A 22,439-nucleotide genomic window follows, 5' to 3' on the forward strand; every position below is an offset into this window, starting at 1 on the left:
TTCAGAATAAGCGATTTTATTGAGTGAGCTCCCACAGTTGCAAGAACAGACAGAAAGATGGAATCAAGTGTGTTAAAAAAAAAGTTTTGTAGTTTCAGTCGGTTCAACTTATCCAGACAATGTAATATTGTTGTGAACCAGTTTATTGACAGTTTGGAAGTAAAGCAGAATATCTTCTGGTAAGATATTGGTTTATATCCCAGACACACAAACCAACACACACACACACACACACACACACACACACACACACACACAGTCCTACACAGCCCCGTGAAGGTACAGGGTTAGGAACTTGTTGAAGACTTCAGGCTTGTATCCTGTCAGACCAGCTGGTACCTGCAGAGAGACACACAGCCACCAATCAACAACAACTTTACTCTCCTTCCTTTCATTTTCTCTGTCACCTATTACAGTTATTAGTACACACACATTCATTGTGTTAGCTGTGCTAAGTTTTAAAAACAACTTTAAAAAAAAAAAAAAAATTGTAGTGGGATTGTATGTAAACTCCTATATTCTGCTAGGAAAAAATGACGATTGTTCATTTGTCAATGGAGTCTGGGAGTTTTGAAGAGAGCAATATAAGGGCTTCAGTTCCCCACCATGACATCACAGTGAAGTGGATATGGATTAGAGCACCAGAAAAGCATAGGCTAGACACCTAAAAAAAATAAAATGTACGCTATATTATTTTCACCGCTTTACCTTGCCATCAGACTGACCTTTCTGACAGGGAGCTGAACCCGTTATGTCCTTCTAGGCTCTCTTTAAAACCACAAGACTCCATTGACAAAAACAGTAGTTTTAGCTCACAGAACACAAGGTTGGTCTACCGCCGCCTCAATCGGTCAGTTTGTTTGTGTTATTGTGTGACTTAGGACCTAAACTAACGTGGCGTCCACAGCAGTACAGTGCCCGTGTTCTCCTGTCTGCTTCTCCAAACTGGGAGCGTCCCGCCCTCCATCCAAGTTACTGTGTGTAATACACTGTATATGTAGTATCATCATGCAGAAACCAGTATGTCATATAGGAAACGTTTTTTTTTTTTTTTTAAAGGCTTGGGAAAATAGCATTTTGACGCTTTAACATACATACTAAAATTACATTAAAAAAAAAAAACATAAAAATACATAAGGAACATCACTGGGAAGCTATAGAATGATACACAAACCTAAAAAGAAATGGTAATGTTTCTGATTTGCTGAGGAGGCAACAGTGTTGAAAGAACGTGGCTGTAAGTCACACTGAGCATGGTGAGTCACAGTTACCAACAGACAGAAGTGGATCTTGGTCATACCTTCACTTGCTTCTTCTTGATGAGTGGTCGCACTTTTGCAAAGTCATAGAGCTCAACATCTTCATCCAGCCACACCTGCATGGAGCGGACAGCATTTCAACAACCCAGCAGACAATGAACAAAGAAGCAGCAAACTCTCTAACATCGGGGATTCCGATCGATATGGAGAACTGATAAACTGATGCTTGATGAGAAATATTCATGAAAACTCGTTCTGAGGACAAGCTTATTTGCATGTATGTAGAACATATTATTCAGTCCTCAATAAAAGCATTAACCAATAGTGAGATGCAAAAATACAGTCCCAACATCCTCATTAGATCCTGATCTCGGTGCAACAGGCAGAACACTTTTAGTCACGTTAGACAGCATTTGATGTTGAAGATATTCTCCACAGAAAATCTCTTGAATGGTGAACAGTCTCCCCCCGGTCGACTTAGTAGATCAGTCATGTACACCAGAACCAGAAATGCCTCTGATGCAGCCTAAAATGCAAGATCGGGTATCGGCAAGCACGCAAAGCACTGATCCGCTATCCCATTATGGTGTCACATATCAGCTCATTACGCTACACAGGCACAACAACACTCTGTACATTCTGCTCGTCCCGCACTGCACATGTGAAAACTAGTACTACACACATTGTGAACAACAAATCAGCAGCAGGAGAGCTAGGTGACATCAGCAGCAGGTGGGCAGCACAGTCCTGCTTGGCTAAATAAGAGCGCCAACAGCTGTTAACGCTGATAATTGTAATGGTTCAATGGGTGATGGTCAATTACGCTGTGCGTTCCAATACCCATACTACCATACTATTTAGTATGCCAAGATAAACATCATGCTGTATTGAAGAAGACTTGAAACTAGAGATTGAGACCATAAACCCATGTTTACAATGTTTACTGAGGTAATAAATCAAGAGAGAAGTAGAGTCATTTTCTCATAGACTTCTATACAACCAGAGGAGTTGCCCCCTGATGGACATTAGAGAGAATGCAGCTTTAAGGCAGCTCAGCATTGGCTTCACCTCCTTCATAAGAGGTCGATACTCACTGTTTTTAGCCCGTTAATATCATCACTACCACTATAAATATAAGCATAGCTGTATATACTGTCATATCCACCTACCTCATGTATACAAAGCTATATGTATAAAAAGCTGTTGCATTAATCCTCCTTCACTTATTCCTGCAACCCTTTGCACTACTTTATTGCAGTTTATAAATTAGTTATTTATCTGTACATTGACAGCAATGCAAAAAAAAATGTCCACTCACACTGTACATCAATGTATTTTTTAAAATTCTTGTTTTTGTCGTGAATACTTTCACTTGCAACGCAAAATATTACGCAGCGGTAGCTGCCTGCGTGAATATATATATATATATATATATATATATATATATATATATATATATATATATATATATATATATATATATAAAATATAATAATATTATATAAAAAATATAATAATATTATATATATATATATATATATATATATATATATATATATATATATATATAACCTTTTATAGAAAAAGGGTTGCAACTGTGGCACATTTGCATAGTTTCCCATACGTAATAGTTTTGATACAAAATATTCGCAGTCAAGGGTTTACATTTTCGTCCCCAGTGTGTAAAGGCCTTCCCTTGGTCATTGGAGCTGATTTAAACAAACATGAGCTTCATTGTATGTACTGCTGGGTGTTCTGTGCTGTTTTGAATTGTACTGTGTATTTGCTCTACCCATGCAGAAGCAATAGTCCTCTAGTTAATAGATGAATATTCCGCAGCAGTGGAACAAATGTCCCTACGAACATCTGGCAACTTGTTACTTCCTCACTAAGCACCGCATGCAGTTATTGATAAACATAAAGAAGAAGAATGAAGCACCTGGTTCTTGATGCCGTCGTCTCCTGAGAGATCTGTGGTGTTGAGCTGGAGGACCATAAACTGGAAAATTCGGCCGTTGGTCCCCACTGCCTGTACTGTTATGGGACGATCTAATACGCGCTGGGGCTGGCTCTGAGACACAGACACAGACACAGACACACACACACACACACACACACACACACACACACACACACACAGTGTAAGAGGCAGAAAGACAGCAGCAGTCAGCAACACTGTATGTTCACAGACTATGTTGACAGATTTGCTGTGTATAATGGCGCCCTGCTAAAAGTCATGCGTACATTCTTACCCCATAAAGTGTGTGCGCACGGACCAGAGCGTTTCCAAAGGTGAACATGAGCATCTTGGCTCTGAACTGCTCTGGCCGGAGCTTACAGCCAGCATCGGCTCCCTCCAGAAAGTACAGCGTGTGGGCATGAGGATAAGGGTAGTCCCCCCTGAAACCTGATTGGATAACAAAGACGTCATTAGCAGGACTGAGCACTGGACAAAGTGACACTCCTTGTCATACACGCAACCTCAGGGAAAACACACACACACGCACACACAAAAAAAACCACACACACAGCTCACCAGTGCAGTTCAGCTCCTCCTTGTACACGTGGAGTTGCTGCAGGTCGATGGTGGGGGAGACGGGGTACAAGCTTTCCAGGACATGATCTGCTGTCTCGCCCACTTCCTGTTTCCCAGAAACCTCTGGGAGAGGATCCATGCAGTTATGCAGTAAACCATTCTGACCCCTGATCTGGAACAGGTCCTCACCTGGTGTTCAAACATGGAACGAAAATGGAAGTCCATTAGTATTATGGAAGCTCTGAGAAGCCCTGAGGAGAGACATTTGTTTTTTTCTGGTGATCCATTTTCTAAGTATGACCTACATTTTTTTTTTGGGGGGGGGGGGGGGGGGGGGGGGGTTGCCAGGATAATGTTCTAAGTGACTTTTTTTTCATCCGTAAAAACAAGTGATTTTTATCTTTTTGCCAGGATCAATTGTTTGTTGTTGTAATACTCATTGTGGCCACAAGAGGTCGAATTGCACCACTGCACCATATTCTACGTGGACTAAAAAGATTCATGGTTTTTCCAGAGTTTTAATTGTCCATGCAACACAAGGTAAACACATTGCTCCATTAGTACTAGTAGTGGTCAAAAACTCCACAAGGGGTACATTCAAGTACTACACCAGGTAATCCCAGACGGTGTATTACCTCTTTTCCATGTGGCTGCCAAAGAGTATTTCTCAGAAAGGATCCTCCTTCCAATTGCTGGGTGGCTGGACTGTAGAGTTGCACACAGATGGAGCAGGTTGAAGAGCAACGTGTTGCTGGGAGAGGAACAAACACACACACAGTGACAGAGAGGGGAGTGATTTATTGCCCAAACAAGGACTGTAAAAGCACCTGTGCTGCCATCAGCATCTGATTCTCAACCAAATATTTGGCCCTGAACAACTAACTAAGGCTTTCTATGGCACTAGTCACAGCAAAGATGTCAGTGCTAATTTGAGGGCTGCGTACCGCAGAACAAAAGGTTTCATGCACCCAACCTGTGTGTTCCTCTGACAGAGGACAATGCACACTGGCCGCATTTAGTGTGAAACTGAAATACATCGTTCATGAACAGTATTTTGGAGGCTAGTTGTTTTGTATTTCTAATTCCAGGGGCTCTTTTGCTACCAGGCTCTTGTTGTTGTCATTAACCTGTGCTACTCGTCGCCTCACTGTTGTCTGTACCCCACCTTGCGGATGGGTTCGGGCAAAGATCTTTCTGCGGATCAAGTCTACAGAGCCAAACCTTTCCCTGCATCCATCAAGACTGCAGATTCCACAAAACAGTCACTAAAACCCTCATTGTGAATATGTAGGATCATAACCAGCTTTGCATCTTTGGGGTATATATATTTGGACACATTTTACACAAAAGTGACTGAAGACTTTGCAGTAGATTTTCTGAAAAGCTAATTCTTTATTGTTTTGCAACACATTAAAGGATCTCTATAAGATATTCAGAGCATTAATAAAGCATAACAAACTATTGTCTATTTAAAGACATAGTGTAGTAATGTCTGCCTGAGCAGATAAGTCTACAGTTAGTCTCTCTCCCTTTTAGTGCCTGTTAGTGCATGTTAGTGCATGTGAGTGTGCCTTACTGGTTGCTAGGGATGCCCCCCAAAACACGTTTTTAAACGGGAACCGGTTCAGTTAGTTAACGGTTCTATCGTTACTTTACAGTGTGAGACACACATCATGGCAAACAGCCGTCCATCCTCGTCTACTGCAGGTAACGTTAGCAATGCCATACACAGTTTGCTAATAAGAATAGGTTAATGAATAAAAGCTAATCGCTTCGCTTATTGTTTAGCTGCCAATGAATTTTACAGATTTTGGAACTTTTTGTATTGCTGCTTAAGAAAGACTATTGTTTACATACAAGAACAATTAAGCATTGTTGATTCTTTTCTTAATTAAGTATTTTTTGTCTCACAAAATAATGAAAAAGAATCGATAAGAGTACTACTATCCATAACATCCTAACGATACCCATCCCTACTCACTGCCCTAGGTAAACAACACTGTTAGCTCTGTCAGCACTGTTGCCATTGCTTGCACTATTAGTGCTGTTAGCACCGTTAGCTTGTGGTTGCCGGCTCAGCTGTTGCCATATTGAAAGCCGTGTGGAGGCAATAGATATGCTCTGAATTTTTGTATTGAGCACCTTTAATGTTTTTTTTTACTGTAATTCAAAGTCCATGTAAACAAAAATGTGCCTCACTAGTTGTTAATCTACTTGACCAGACAACACACTGTGACACACTACCTGTATTTCTCTTTGCCCGGCCGTTCCTCCGTCGTGTCCCAGAAGCGGGCGTGTTTGATGGCGTTCTGCACACGTTCATCCTGATCCGGTATCTGATTGGAAGGACTCTCTGCCAATGAGAGGAGCTGAGGCGGCAGACCGGGGATCAGTTTGGTTTTGGTCAACCACAGAGCCTGACGCACGCCTGAGGCAGAGAAAGACAGAGATTTAAAAGGACATGAGGTTTTGAAAAATGATTGATTAACCTGGAGGTCACTTGCACTCATATGCAGGTTGGATCTATACTGTAGCCAGCACTGCATTGAATCATAAAGCTGGGAATCTGTCTGTCTGTCTGTCTGTCTGTCTGTCTGTCTGTTCTTCACATATCTCCACAAAAGCTCATCTGATCTACTTCACATGTGGTGGGGGTTTTGCTGGGGACCCCATGGAGTGTTTTGTTGAATTTGGTGCAATTCGGATACATGACAAGTGCTATATTAATAAACTTTGAATGAACAAGCACAGAGCGGTCTGTGCAGCAGGGGGGGGGGGGGGGGGGGGGCCTTCAAGGCTCTGCAGTCCAGCATGTCGTCTGCTGCAGTTCAGTGTGGATGCTGGACATAGCCTGCTAATGCTACATGGCTGCTGGACATAGCCTGCTAACGCTACATGGATGCTGGATAAAGCCTGCTAATGCTTCATGGATGCTGTCCAGCAGCATCCATAGCCTGCTACATGGATGCTGGATAAAGCCTGCTAATGCTACATGGATGCTGGACATAGCCTGCTAACGCTACATGGATGCTGGACATAGCCTGCTAACGCTACATGGATGTTGGACATAGCCTGCTAACGCTACATGGATGCTGGACATAGCCTGCTAACGCTACATGGATACTGGACATAGCCTGCTAACGCTACATTGATGCTGGATCAAGCCTGCTAACGCTACATGGATGCTGGACATAGCCTGCTAACGCTACATGGCTGCTGGACATAGCCTGCTAACGCTACATGGAAGCTGGATAAAGCCTGCTAATGCTTCATGGATGCTGTCCAGCAGCATCCATAGCCTGCTACATGGATGCTGGATAAAGCCTGCTAATGCTACATGGATGCTGGACATAGCCTGCTAACGCTACATGGATGCTGGACATAGCCTGCTAACGCTACATGGATGCTGGACATAGCCTGCTAACGCTACATGGATGCTGGACATAGCCTGCTAACGCTACATGGATGCTGGCCATAGCCTGCTAACGCTACATGGATGCTGGACATATTCTGCTAACGCTACATGGATGCTGGCCATAGCCTGCTAACGCTACATGGATGCTGGACAGAGCCTGCTAACGCTACATGGCTGCTGGACATAGCCTGCTAACGCTACATGGATGCTGGACATAGCCTGCTAACGCTACATGGCTGCTAGACAGAGCCTGCTAACGCTACATGGCTGCTGGACATAGCCTGCTAACGCTACATGGATGCTGGACATAGCCTGCTAACGCTACATGGATGCTGGACAGAGCCTGCTAACGCTACATGGCTGCTGGACATAGCCTGCTAAAGCTACATGGATGCTGGACAGAGCCTGCTAATGCTACATGGATGCTGGACATAGCCTGCTAACGCTACATGGATGCTGGACATAGCCTGCTAACGCTACATGGATGCTGGACATAGCCTGCTAACGCTACATGGACGTTGGACATAGCCTGCTAACGCTACATGGATGCTGGATAATGTCCCAACCAAACTTTTTCTTCACTTCCCTGGAGTCATCGAGTGGATAGCCTACAACAACCGCATCACTCTGCCATGGAAACTCAAACTGTTTAACTCAAAGTTATCGTCACATTTATAGCAAAGTAACTCCACTAGCCCTCGGCTGTGTTCCAAACAGTTCGTTTCATACTAAACGGGTGACTGTTCGTTCCATGGGTTGCAAAGCGACAGCCGGGCCAGCATCAAGGCACCCGGTAGCGACTCTCACATCTCCAAAATCTGACCACACTCGCATGAAAAGATATTAAAACTTTATAAAGTCACATATTAACAGCTTTTAATAAAGCAGTCAAAACTTTATTTCTTAAGTAAAACTATTGAATATTTACTCAACGTCTGTTCAAGGTGGAGCCTTCCAATTAGAATGCTGGGTCGAATATCGATAATCCTCCAAACAGCAGTTAATTAAATTACTTCAAATGTCAGTTTATACTTGTTTTTGGGTCATAGTGTAAAAACATTATAGGAATAATAAGCCTCGTCTGTGACGTCACATTGCCTACTGCTGGCCAGGAATACTACCTTGTTTGTATACACCAAAAGTGTGCTTGAAGTGTGATACAGATGAGACTTGTTACCTTCCAGTGCGCTGGTCCTCTGGTTGTACACAAAGCACGGTTTCTCTTTGAACAGCGGCATCTCGTGGGCTGGAGGAGACTTGTAATATCTCGGGTCCTTATAATCCCTCTCCCACTGCGGGTTAACGGGCTTCGACAGCCCCGGCACAAAGTGCATCCTTTCCCCGTAGGTGACCATCTCCAGTCCGGGGATGTCCACTCTCTCCCTGGGTTTGCGCGGTGGGGGGACCTTGGCTGACAGAGACCGGCTGACACCGAAATGCCTCCTGGTCTGAACGTGGCTGGCTCCTCCATGTGTGGACAAGCGTCTCAAATCCTTCAGCAAAACGGTTTGAGAAAACAACGGAGCCGCCGTTTTTAAACACTGAGCCGCTTCCGGAAACATGTCAGCTTCTAGTGTTCTTCTTGATGCGTTTTCAAGATTTAAGCTGTTATTCTGACCTCAGTCAGTAAATGATGTTGCAGGGCGCCGCCATATTGGATTGCTTCTTCATCTCCTTTCAGTTTATTGGCGGACTACAAACTAACGTTTAAGGGCCATGCGCCACCCTCTGTACCGGAGTGTGTAACGTTGTGACTTTATGACAGTTATCATTTAAACACAATAATATTGTTATTATAAATGAAAATAATAATAAAAAAAGACTTCATATAGAAAGTATATTCTGGATATTAAACATGTTCCATTCAAGAAATGTAAACAAGCCCTTTTAAGCTGAACTTGTTTGTCCCTATCTCTAACAGTCCTTTGAGCTCCACTCCCTTCCTGTATCTATCACCCTGCCCTTCATTCTCTCTCTTTCCACACTGAACTTCCTCCACTCACACATTGAGTCCTGTATGTCCTAACCTTAATCTACAAAAAGTAACATCTTCTTTTCTACATTTACTTCCATCACTTCTCACTCTCACTGACGTCTGAATTGTGTTATCATTTCTACCCTTATTGTCATTATTCCAGATTTCCTGCCAAGATGTAATAATTCCGTGCTGTATTACTGATTTTGCTTCTGACCTCCCAAAACAAATATAATTTTTGTTTTGGCAAGTTTATCTGCAACCTCATTTCCCTCTATAGGTATATTGCATTTTAAATATATATAGTATAACTTGTGTGTAGGGCCTTTGCAGGTATAGTAATACTGTTGTCATCAGTCCAAACTTGAACAAAAGTTAAAGATGATCTATTTTTTATGTACATGGCTATGATTAATCCTTAAATTTAACATTTATTTTCATGATGGCCTAAATGCTTTTCAAAATCTTCTCTCACTGCTGGGATTATGAGTGCAAAGTCCTTTTATTTTATAGGAATATGATTAATTTATGCAATTTAGTTATTTATTTGCAAAGAAGATACAAATTTAAAATATGCTGAGTCTATAAAAACTATTAAAATAAGCCTTAAATACAACTACTATGTGTTAATTGTGTGTAATTTGAAAGAGGACATATGAGAAACTTGCTTGTGCACATACATATCTGGAGTGTCAACCAACCTACAAACGGTGAAATAAGACAACCCAGTCATTTTTTTGTGAGCTGCCGAGATCAGAAAACATGATTCAACCACAGACTGTATAAAATATGGACGTTGTCACCATGAAGTCGCCCAAAGGTTTCTGAAGAGCCGTCGTGAAGCTCAAAGTGGGCGGCTCCAGCCTTCGCCATCTTGGCAATGATGACTAACACTGGGCAAAGAGGTGGATCGTCAGTGGAGCAGAGCAGACAGCTAGCAGCTAGCGACCTGGTACGGCACACACCTGTCACTCAAAGCGGCCATGACCTCAATTATGCCTGACTTTAAGCCTTAATATGATTTAAAAAGGTGAGTAATATCAAAATTCACCCCAGCACAATTGTCATGTACGAGGAGATTAGCTATATATAATTGTTGTCACATTTTCAAATGGGTACATGTGTTGTTGGGCAAAGTGTCTCATAACAGAACAGCTCTATTGAACACTGAAAGCCAGACTGGGTACTATTGTAGATTATAATGAAGTAATGCTCGCTGTAATTAATCACACAGCATTTTCAGCGTCATCATGTGCTTTACTTTGTTGCACACTTACTTGGGTTTATTTTATTTTAAACCATCATCTCCTCTTTTAGTGAATTTTGATGGTTAGCAGTACGCAAACAACTGGTGATGTCTGAGATGCCATATTTAATTCTGAGGAGAAAACACTGACTGGACAGATTGTTTTGTATCTCCAATTCTGTGGTCCTATGGTCCTGTGGGTCTAACTTCAAAGGAGTCAGATCCAAATATCTCAATCCAGCTTCAAGTCTTTGATCCAACCACTGCTTCAGCAAAGGATTCCAATTCCACGTATTGATCATCTCTCCATTGTTTGCAGTTTTGTCTTCGTCATTGCCTCAACACATGCATGCACACATTGGCATTTAGATATTGACAACTTTGCTTTGATCCATTTGTGTTCCTGCAGTGTTCCTTCGTCTTTCCTTTGCGCTTCCTCTTACGATGAGCTGTGACAAATTACTTTACAAGGGATTGCGTAGTTAAGATAATTGATTGATGGGTTGATTGATCCAGTCATTGACCTGGTGCACACCCAGAGGCCAAAACACCTTGAAGTGAAGAAATACGTGTGCAGATCATTTCATTGGAACCCATTAAAGACCTATTTCATTTTGATATTGTGCAATGACTTACATTTTTCAATGATCCATTGAGGCCAACAGTATGTACCTGACAGTATTCTTTTACCTCTATCTCTGTTTGTTGCAAAGTAAAAACTGCGTCCTCGTGGTCGCCCTCACTGTTCCTCTGCCTCTTCACACTTACCTGCTCCGTGCGATCCTCTTCCCTGCTTGTCTTAGTGGACTCTTCTGACCTCTGGGGGACTGGGGGCGGAGCTTCTACAGGACGTTCCACAACAAAAAGGGAGGCAGAGAGGATGGCCAGCAGGAAAGGGAGGACGAACCAGCAGTCGCAACTTCTCCAAGAAACCCGGAGGTGGTAACCTCTGAGTGAGAGGGTCAACTTCATCTTCTACATCTTCTTCCTCCTCTTCTTCTTCCTCTTCCTCTTCATCCTCTTCTTCGTCCTCTGTATCCTCGAGCATGGAGTCATACCCGGAATCTAAGCCCTCGTCCTCTCCCTCGTCAGCTAAGTGCCAAGGCCACTCACCTGCAGGGAAGACCTGATCTTCATGCACAACATCAATCTAAACCTCACCTTCCTCCTCCTCGTCAATCGGGAAGATCCTGAAGAGTTTACGGTAGCCGTCTTGTGCAGAACGTTCCATGATGTAGTTCACACCAGCTGAGAGGGAAACATTTAAACTGTAAGGATTTCTCATAATAATATTTCTGGATTACATTGAGTAATAATCAAAGATTAAATAAGAAAAAACAACAGCATATCCATAAAAGTCCCCAACACACAAGAGGCTGTGCCTTTTAATATTTTAACAATAATATCAAACATAGCTCTGCCTCTGTTTGAACAGATGAGGGAATGAGAATCAATTAATGCTGCCTTCATGTGACACTTAATGACAAACATTATTATTATTATTATTATTATTATTATTATTATTTGTTAATGTTGGGGAATTGTATTTTACAAAGATGGATATTTTGATGATGTATATCATAAGTATATTCAAATATTTGGTGTGTGACTCATATCAATATTACAAAAATGATTTTGAAGGAGATTACAAACCGTAGCTTTAAAGTCTTAGTCAGTAAAGCATAACTATGTGTTCTGAGTTTGTCAACACCCAATCAAATTTGAATGATTAAAAAAATAGGTAAGTTTGTTAAATCATTGTTTTGAAAATTGTGCAAAATAAGCAGTATTTGCATCTGAAACCACATCCAGGGTTGATTACATATGCACAGTTACAGCACATACAACATGTTGGCCATCTCACTGCTGTGCGCTACTTTTGCAGAATGTTAACAATGCATGCTTTATAGGCAGAGCAGGGACTAATTTCTAGCTTAGCCATATGCTAACTTGACTGGTGATGAGATACTTTAATTGTGCGTCTCTTCTAGGCTTTTCAAATGTTAGCAGATGGAACTGATCAAATTCGGAAAGTGAAACGAGTCATTTCGCAGTGGTTGTGACAAAGAATCTATCCAATTTTCAACAGTAGCGACAGAGTACGACAACTTTAACAGGAACACGCTCTCATGTGCACCCCGAATAACAGGCACACAGAAAGGGCCGGTAAGGAGTCTGACTGTGCCGGATGTTTAGGGAACTAAACTCAGATTTTACTTTACCCAGACTTTAAATTAAATTAGCTTAATTTAAAGACTAATGAATGCAGAAATGAAAATATGGAATGACGTTTTTCAAGTGAATGGCAGAAATAAAGAAATGTGGAGGAGAGAGAGAGAGAGAGAGATCTGCAGCCTTCTTTTCTCTTCTCTTCCTCTCTGGTATTTTACAGCCACAGAGGTCAAACTGAAGAGGAGGATGGCAGTTTTTCCCAGAACAATCCAATACCAAATCACAGACGTTGGTTGCATAAAATCTCTCAGATGCAAAGCTGCAGGAACATACACAGAGAGGAAATGAGGCAGAGTTTGAGGGAGTCAAAGTGGTACTAAAAGAGATGCATGTAACAGACAGGAAATTAAATATAACACTGTAAAATGAAATCAGAAGCCACATCAGGTGGGTCTGATCAATCCAGTCTAATCTCGTCAATTTCTTATTGAAACCTCAGCTCACTGTCAACTTTGCGCCAAAACAATGCCGTCAAAAACTTGGCATCCTTCTTCATTGACGTATCTTAGTATCCCCTCATAAATCTCTTCTTCAAATTATTTTTGAAGCTAAATGTTTCTTGCTCCAAGCATGGGGCAGGCTCCTGTACACTCCAGATCCTGAACAGGAAGCCTAATAGAAAATTGTTAAATGGACGCATCAATATTTGTCTGTGTTTGAGATATATAATATTAGATAAGATATAATATTCTGCCATAGCTTACAGTTCAGAGAAGCCATATCCCTTCTGAGATGTTGCACCACATGGCTGTGAGCTCTTACCTGCTGTCACACCGTGGGGTGCTGGATGTAGTCAGGGTGGATGTTGTCAGGTTATCTGCAGAGGGGACGTTTAATCATTAATTATAGAGCCACAAAGAGTTCAATATTAATAAATTAATAAGTAATTATAAAACAGTTTTACAAAAATATTGTGTAAAATTTTCCAATGACACAATAAATTGTGAACGACTTCAGACCAGTCGCCCTGACCTCTGTGGTCATGAGGTCTCTTGAGCACCTTGTTCTATCCCACCTCAAAACCCTCACGACCGACTCCTGTAGTGTGGGTGTGTCGTGTAGCCTGTCAGACTGCAGACCCAGGATCCCCTGCAGTTTAGCAGGAAATTGGATCCTGTTTGTGGACTTCAGCTCTGCCTTCAACACCATCATCTCGACTCTGATGCATGACGCACTCTGAAGCTGCACGTGTCTCAGAGACTTCCTGTCCGACAGGAAGCAGCAGGTGAACCTGGGGAAACACACCTTTGACTCCCACCATCAGCACTGGTTTCTCTCAAGGTTGAGTCCTTTACCCTCTGCTCTTCTCCCTGGACACCAACAGCTGCACATTTCAGTCACCAGTCCATTAAGTTCACAGACAACACAATTTTCATTGGACTAATCTCTGGTGGGGATGAGTCCGCCTACAGGTGGAAGATTGACCATCCATTGACCTGTTGCATTCAAAACATCTTTGGAGGTGTTAAGACAGTGGAGATGGTGGATATATTGTGGAGATGGTTTATGGAGGTACGTATGCTCCCATCACTCCCCAGTCGACGCTGTGGAGTTGTTCTACTTCCTGGGCTCCAATCACCAACCGGTACCTCAAATAGAAGCTGAACAACAGCTCCCTCATCAAAAAAGGACGACGGAGGATCTATTTCATATGACCATGGTGTAAATAATTTATATTTTAACATTAGCTTTTTACTGCTGGCGATTGCATTCAAGCTTCAAAAATCACAAGAGTAGAGTTTGTTTGAATAAAGTACATCATCACTCCACCACTTTTATTAAAAGGGACATTATAAAATAAAATGTGACATTATGAAAAGTTTTACATTAAACCTTGACATGCGTCATGGGGAAAATAACTTGAAACGGGTTATTTTGAAAAATAAATGTAAATACAACAGTTCATAATAATGACTTCAATAATTTCTTCAATAATATCACAAATTACTGGCTCATTTATATTCTTTACATAATGTGTTAATATGATTATGTTTTCATGTCTTCACCAAACATCACGTGCAGTAAATGGTAGGCTTCTATTACTATGTACTCAAATTTAGGAATTTGTTTAAATTATGTTGTATCTGTGAATTATACAATTACAATCCCGATTCAAGCGTTGAAAAAGACTGCTGTTACAGTTCTATCTGAATCCAGACCTCTGGGCTGATTGCATCAGGCGTCATGGTCATGCAGCAGAAATAACCAGCGTCTTCCTCTGTGGCACAGCTGACACGCAGGACCAAGACCAGATTGTTGAGGATAGAGGTGACATTGACAAGAGACAGAGTCTCCTAGTTCCTAGTTATTACTGTGGCGATACACTTTGGCACCAGCATTGGTTGACTTTCTTAACAGTAAGAAGAGTGCATGGTTGTACGTACACCCACACCTACAAGTGGTGGCATAGTGTATTGACACAAGCTGGAGTACACCTCACCATCACTGCAGCAAGGTGAGAAACTAAACCACTGCATGATTCTTGCAATTTATGAGTTGGATCCAAATAGCTGAATGACACTTATTGTAAAGTTGCTGTGGATATAATCGTCAGCTAAATAAATGTGCATGTAATGTAACGTAATGCAACTAACCCAAATCATCATCCTACTCCTTAACAACAAGAGAGCTTGACTTGTTGCAACATCTTAAATGTTTGTTGCATAACCAATGGTACACTCATATTACGCACATATGAAAGAGCTTAATTCATACAGTGATCAATGTGGGAAAAGATTTGAACTCTTAAGGGCTGTCCCTCCACACTGCGACATGTTGGGCTCTTGAACATGAACTCACAGCGCAGATTGAAGGCCTCTCCAGCTGAAAGCTGAAAGCATCCCGTTATGTCCGGAAATACTTCCAAGAGTTCCACTGGAACCACCTACAGGAGTGCGAGAAGACTGACTTAAAAAGATAAAATTCCTTTGTTAAAGGACAACATCTGCCATTTTCAGGTTGGATTAGGAATGATACATGTTTGCACACTGAGGAAGGGCGTATGGACGACATGTTGGCACGTGAATACATCAATTAATTGGAGTCCAACTTATGATTTTGAGGTTTGGTCGGATCCCCCAGAATGACTATGGACAAGGACATGCTTTCGTTGATATTGGGGCAAAATCCTAAACAGATGTTGTTAATCAAAGTACAAACCACCAGTTGACATACAGTGAACTAGGGCTTTATGTGCACCTGGGGGCCTGGGGCCTTGGAGCAGTTGCCCACTTTGCCCGGTTACTAATCCATTCTTGGTTCACATCCATATTAGGTGGCCAAGTCTTTACCTCGTGCCACTCCAAAAGAGCATGGGATTTACTTGCTTAAGACCAAACTGAAGGCAAAACAAAAAACAAGCGAGAACTGAAGGCTGCAGTAGCCTATAGGCCTGCAGAGCAGAAGCAGGGGGAATCTCAATCTGCTTGATGTTTGTGGGTAACAGACTTCAAAAAGTCGAAAAGATTAGGAACCAAATATTATTATTATTATTATTAGAATAATTATTATTATTATTGTGATCTTTATTATTGTTATTATTATTATATTATATGATGAAATATAAATAATGTACTGCTGTCCAGATTGCATACAATTATAATAAAAAAAACCTCTCTCACACGAAAAAGCAAGAGCTGGTGAAAGTAAAAACAACTGTTCTCCACAAATCAAAGTGTGCGTGACCCCCTCTCACGTACACTCACACAGACGCACATCCGCGCACAGATTTGCTGTCGATATTCTTCAAAGCAGTTTACGCTCGCCCCTGCCGTTTGCCGCGCCGTACATATCCTCATCTACGCAAATTGCGCTATAGTCACTGGCGAGGCTTTTCAGCTGGTTAGCCAAACATCCACAGAAAAAGAGATGAGCAGGAAAACGAGACGAAGAAAATAAGAACAGTTTATTCCAAGCCAGACAAATAGCGACAGAAATAGAATCTCTTTAGGTACGTAATCTCTTTTTTGAACTTTGCACAAATGTATTTGTTGAATTAGCTACGTTTGCTACGTTTATGAATGACTATATGTATGGGCAGAAATTCAGCGTTAGCCAACATTGGCTAGTTAGCGGGTTGGCTAACATGTTAGCCAACGTTTGTGTCTATTATCGGACTACGTCTAGTTACGACCACAGAGGCTAGTGAACGCTAGCTGGGTAGCGAGTTGTTGATATGGTTCACAAGCTACCGCGTACACTGCTGCTCGTCACTACCGTCGTTGTTGTATTCTCTGACATTACTTCGCTTCGTTTGCTATTGCATTCTCCCCACTCACTATTTCACATTTGTTTCAATGAAGCTAAGGTTGTCAAGCTACACCGAGGCCAAACACTCACACTAACTACTGTGGCCTCAACCTAACTTCCTGCGTTACCTAGCTCGATTGATCATTTGACGTGTAATAACACCACATTATTCTATTTTGCAAAATAGGCTACCAGCCAACGTCGGGTAGCGATTGCAGACGTATAGTGAGCAGATTGAACAGCCTCTGCTCCTCTGAGGGGGAAATCTGCTGCAGTCGTATCTGCTAACGTTAGCTCCATTAGCAAACTCCTGCTCCTTGGCTCAAATAGCTCATCCCCTTCACAGCTTTCTTTTCCACATTTTGAAATGGTGACAGCTTGCGGCGGTCTTGAACAAAGCCGCGTTGTGCAGTTTCTCAGGTTGACTTGGTATTCTCAGGTATCTAGAGCCATTCATAGAAACGAGTACGAGGTGGTTCAGCTAAGTGGATCATTGGAGTGTGGGTGGTGAGACCAGGCCATGTTGGTACAGCTAGATTGTGTTTCCTTTCAAATTCCATCAAGGACTCTGTGCTGTCTGCTGAGAACAGTTTGAAAAGAACACATTAAATATTAGGATACACAGGGGTCATCAGTACTAACTAGCATGCTACATGAGCTAGTTATACTGTAAGGGGCCATTGATGCATAAAATGCAAAACCTTCAACAGGAATATACATTTTACAAATTATAATTCCGTACTTAACACCAATGAATATAGGGCAATGTAGAGACAGCATTAAAAATAGTCATTCAGTCACCATAGAGGAAAGGCTAGAGAGTCAATTGTGAATGGTCTTGAATATACATTTATTGAAAGGAACACAATACTGTTTTTTTGATTTGGCCAGCAATGTAAAGGACATTTTAGCCAAGAGCCATTCTCTTTTTGTTAATCTCTCAGGAATTATACAGAGAAAGTTTTTTTATCAGTCAATTTGATTTCATGGATCCAATTAATTATTCATAAATCAAAACCATAGAGAGTAAAGCTAGAATTGAGGCTAATTGTAAATACAGTAACCATAGAAGCCTAGAATGTACATCACCCCCTGCACATTTATTTCCCCCTTGTCACTATTCATTGCTGTGTGCGTTTTCATTGTCAATAGATTACTGAATGAAACTCAGTTTTTGTTACACATGAACACAATTTATACACCAAGCAAATTGTGTATTAGGACTGTTACAACTCTGCACAGATTTCTAGTTTCAAGTCTCTAAATTGGCATATTTAAGAAACACTTCCTGTGTGTCAGATTTGTCTTTTTGTGGAGAAACTGTTGAATCTGTTGTCCCAGTTGCTTGGTAATTGGGGTCAGCTTTGTAGCCCGTGGACATGCTGTGTAGTGGATACTATTGGGTGTGAGGCTGCATGCAGGTTAGTGGGTGGAGTAAACGACTTCACTTTCACTGTTCAGCTTGATGTGGTCAGATAGGAGGGGAACCAGAACATTGCTGACAAGGACTCTATGGGATACCAGGGTTAGTGTCTTGATATCGCTGCCTAAAAAACACTACTGTCATCACCTATATAGCTTCAATTTTTTTTATTTAAATAAATAAGGAACATTTGCCAGTATAGTTACCAGTGAATATAAACTAATATAATAACAAGAGATGTCATCAGAAATATGCATTCTATATAACCCACAATGCTCCATCTCCAGGTATCCAGGGATTCCTAAAAAGTCTTTAAAGTCTTAAAAAACCCTGAAAGCATAAGTTAAGACAGCATCAGTGTGAGGAAAGGGATGCAGGGATAAAGTGCTTGGGTCAAAGATAAGTAGGCTTCCTGATGGTATTTTGTATGTTTTCATACCAAGCTATTTCATAACATATTTCCCAATTAAATGCATGGTTTGATTTTAAAGGAGGCTATAGTAGAGAAATTTGTCTAGAGAGTTTGTTGAAAGTTATAAATATCATATATTCGTATCATTCGCTCTGCTGAGAGCTGTCCCACACATACACGACTTGTTTGCCTCCAGGACCCTGAGGGGGGCAAGAAAGATTGTGGCCGACCCCTCTCACCTGGACATAGACTGTTTGAGTCCTTTCCCTCCGGCAGGAGGCTGCGGTCCATCGGGACCAAGACCTCACGCCACAAGAACAGTTTCTTTCCTTCTGCTGTTGGGTTCATCAAAGGAGCCCGGGACCCCCACTGACTCTGACTCTTACACCCCTAGGACAATTTCCTACCGTTACACACCCTTGCACATCCTTTCTATATTAATATACACATGCCACTTTAATAATATACTTGTTTTAATGTACTGGTATTTGTTTGTTTGTTTACCATATTTTATTGTAAATGCTAATATTTTTCTATTTTAAAATGTCTCATACTATTGCACTGTGTTTATTGTTATGCAAGTCAAATTCCTTGTATGTGTAACATACTTGGCAATAAACAGTTCAGATTCTATCAGGCACAGGTGAAAGCATAACATTTTTATTAGCTTAACAACCAGCTTTGGTACAGTAAGTCCATTTTTACCAAAGACAACCAGCTCAAAACAAAGGCCTCTGCCTTTTAGATTGTGTTCTTGTTTTAGCTGAGGCCAAAGCTAGTGTGTGGGAGTGATGTTGCCTCTTGCTTTGAGCAGGCCTAACCCATTCTCTTATATGGCCTATACAGTAACATTGATTTTTGCTGTCAGTTGCTCAATCTGACAGAGGCCTCTGTGGGAGGGGAAAAAGCCAGTGTTTGACCTGCTGCAGCGGATGTAATTACAGGAATCTGACTGACTTCAGTCAGGCCACAATGCTGTTCAATGTTTTTATGGAATCTGATTTTAGCAAGCCTTACAAACCTGTCTCCTAAAATCCGAACAACCGAATTTCCTTATTTGTTAAAGTCAGCTGAGCAGCGTTCCCGCGTAATTAACGGATTCAAGTTCTCAGGTGTCAAGTCAGAGTTGACGCAGCTGCACATGAGGTGAAGTTTTTGTTGCACATAGTTCAGAAGTCTGCTTGAATCAATGTTTTCATAGAATGCAATCGCCATCAGCCTTTATTATTTATTTTGTTAGCTACAAATGTCCTGTGTGGTGCGCCTCTAGTAAAATCAGTTTTATGAATTCAGAACGTCAATATCTGAATAGACTGTAATAGTTGTTTGTAAGACCACAGTGGTACACTACATGCCTTATGCTGAAATTCTGGTATTCTGCAGAAATTCAGCAAACAGAATACAACCCCACCTAAAAGCATGGGTTCACATGCGTGTTGCCTGTCCTCACAGGGGTCATGCTATTCCCCTTAATGACATCAGAGGAGATGCTTTGACACTGTGCATTGTCCGCTATCTCACACATTTCCTCCTCACTGTTCTCCTCCTCTGTGTGTCCTCCATGCTATTATCACCAGTAAAGACGTGGTCAAGAAACCCTTGGGCACTGAACTATTATTGTGAAGTTGAACAGCCTGAACTTGCCTCCATAAAACGAAAATACAGATTCCCATTGACGGTCTGTTTTGTGATTAGAGGAGGAAGTTTAACTTAAAGGCGTCTGACAAAAGTTCAGCTCAAAACAGCTGAACAGTGCTGCGTCGCTCGTGACCGGTTAGCACACGGTGCTATGGACATAACGCACAAATATTCATATGCTGTTAGTCCGAACTCGTGTTTTTTTAAGAATGCATATTAGCATTTTTGTCATTTTTGGCCAATTGTGACAGCCCTAATGGACAAGCTGATGTTTGTGTCACTTGAGATACCCACAATCCAACACTTCAAATCTGAAGGGCCAATGGATCTGTGTTGAGAATCAGCACAAAGACAAAAATTGTAAAGGAAGAGAACAGGTGCAGTAGGACACGTTAACAGATAACACTTTAAATTCAAATTCTGTAAAGTATCAGATAAAATACAAACTCCAAAATGTTGTTTGGTTACTGTAATAGAACTGTTATTCTTTCTTACCTCTTCATTATTGAAGAGATTATTGAAGTATCTCAATTACTCAAAATATAAGGTGAATAAAAATAGCAACCGTATTTTCAGTAATTTCATTTATTCTGAACAAATTGTATTTTGAGGCTGAACAAAACCAACAGCAAAGCCATGATGTGAAGCTCAATAAGATGGATGTGATGAGCTGTGTTGGAGGAATACTTCACTTGTTATGGGGCAGCTGTGGCTCAGGGCTGGAGCGGGTCATCTGAATGTGAGTTAGTTAGACTCTTGGTGGGCAGGTGGCATCTTTGCATGGTAGCCTCTGTCATCAGTGTATGAATGTGTGTTTGAATGGGTGAATGATGACATGTAGTGTTAAGAAATTTGAGTGGTCGGAAGACTCGTCCATTAACCGCTGACCATTGATCTCCTCTAAAATTCATTTAGAAGGCACCCAACCAATTGTAGCTCAAATTCTTACTTTGAGTGGCAGTTAAGGATTCGATTTTTTTCTGCAGCAATTACAGTGTCAGTAATCGCCCTGCAGTTATGTGTAATATATATCCAGCACAGAAAGTTGCAGTTAAGAATACGTGTAATACTGACGTAATGTGTCTGACTTGTTGACTCAAATAAGATATGTTTTTAGAACTAAAGGGCAAGTTATATTTGACGTATAAAGCAAGAACATGCATGTCTTATCTTCTACCTGCATAGTTAGATGGATCCTAATAAATACAGAGAAACCAATGCATTGCTATTTACCAGCTTGTTATAGCATGGAGAGCAGGGAGAGGAAGTCGAGGGTTTGAGCAGAGGAGAAGGGATTCATTGGATGTAAAAGGAAAATGGAGTGCAGAGGAAAAGCGGGAGGAGAGAAGGAAGGAATGAGAGAAGCCAGGATGAGTGTTATTATTAGAGGAGGAAATCAGAAACACTAGAGAACATGTCCTGTCCTCCTGGTGGAAGATTGGCCTGGTTTTAGGGAGGTCAAATGCTGTCACTTGGGTTCTCCTATAGATTTTTAAATACAAACACCTACATACTAAAATGCAAAATGTTTATTGAATGCAAGAAATATATTTAGTTCGATTTTCAAACTCAGGGAATCACTTCACTGACAACCTGCTCTCTGGTCCCCCCTAATATCCCTGAATTGCTTATTGCCTCCATGAAGTTTTAGCGCTTCTGCAATTTGAGTTGCTACTCATTATCTCATGTAGACATATCTATTTCTACATAATCTGAGGTCAGCACTTAGAGTAAAATGTGATATTGATACGAAGAGCTGAGGCTTGCAGAATCAGTAACGTCTTTTAAATCCCTTCTTGAAGCTGTTTAAAAGGTGCAGTATGGGCAAGGTTTACCCGTATTATCACTATTAAAATGCGTATGTCTGAATCTATTAAAAGATGTTTCCTCAAGTACAATGGGATTCCTTTCTAAGGGGTTCTGCACAACACCAGAATATTTAGGTCATTTGTTTGGCGTCTTAACATATTTTCCTCTAGAAGGATTTGTTATGGTGTCCTTTTAAATAGGCCAGTTTACAGGCTATACAAGCCATTTGTCATTTTACCTTTGAGC

General features: G+C 41.3%; 1 protein-coding gene across 1 annotated transcript; it reads right to left on the reverse strand.

Annotated features, from left to right (window-relative positions):
• On the reverse strand, window positions 1-8,882 carry mrpl37 (mitochondrial ribosomal protein L37). The gene is made up of 8 exons (XM_068701760.1): window positions 8,388-8,882; window positions 6,040-6,223; window positions 4,431-4,546; window positions 3,796-3,984; window positions 3,512-3,666; window positions 3,199-3,330; window positions 1,301-1,375; window positions 1-339 (listed from the first exon to the last, which is right to left on the reverse strand). Exons 1-8 carry the CDS (start codon window positions 8,770-8,772, stop codon window positions 262-264), a joined length of 1,314 nt encoding a protein of 437 aa, XP_068557861.1. The 5' UTR covers window positions 8,773-8,882; the 3' UTR covers window positions 1-261.
• Window positions 8,883-22,439: the final 13,557 nt, after the last annotated feature.

Source organism: Cebidichthys violaceus, unplaced genomic scaffold, assembly GCF_023349555.1.
Source record: "Cebidichthys violaceus isolate CVI_PGR_0920_01 unplaced genomic scaffold, fCebVio1.0.p SCAF_8, whole genome shotgun sequence".
In the NCBI taxonomy this organism is placed as follows: domain Eukaryota; kingdom Metazoa; phylum Chordata; class Actinopteri; order Perciformes; family Stichaeidae; genus Cebidichthys; species Cebidichthys violaceus.

What these genes read in the sequence shown, in the direction of transcription:
- mrpl37 (XM_068701760.1), bottom strand. Translation starts at nt 8,772, where the DNA reads ATGTTTCCGGAAGCGGCTCAGTGTTTAAAAACGGCGGCTCCGTTGTTT. An exon ending in GGCAGCCACATGGAAAAGAG is followed by an intron (nt 3,985 to 4,430) that starts GTAATACACCGT and finishes TTTGAACACCAG; the next exon opens with GTGAGGACCTGTTCCAGATC. An exon ending in ACGACGGCATCAAGAACCAG is followed by an intron (nt 1,376 to 3,198) that starts GTGCTTCATTCT and finishes CGCTCCATGCAG; the next exon opens with GTGTGGCTGGATGAAGATGT.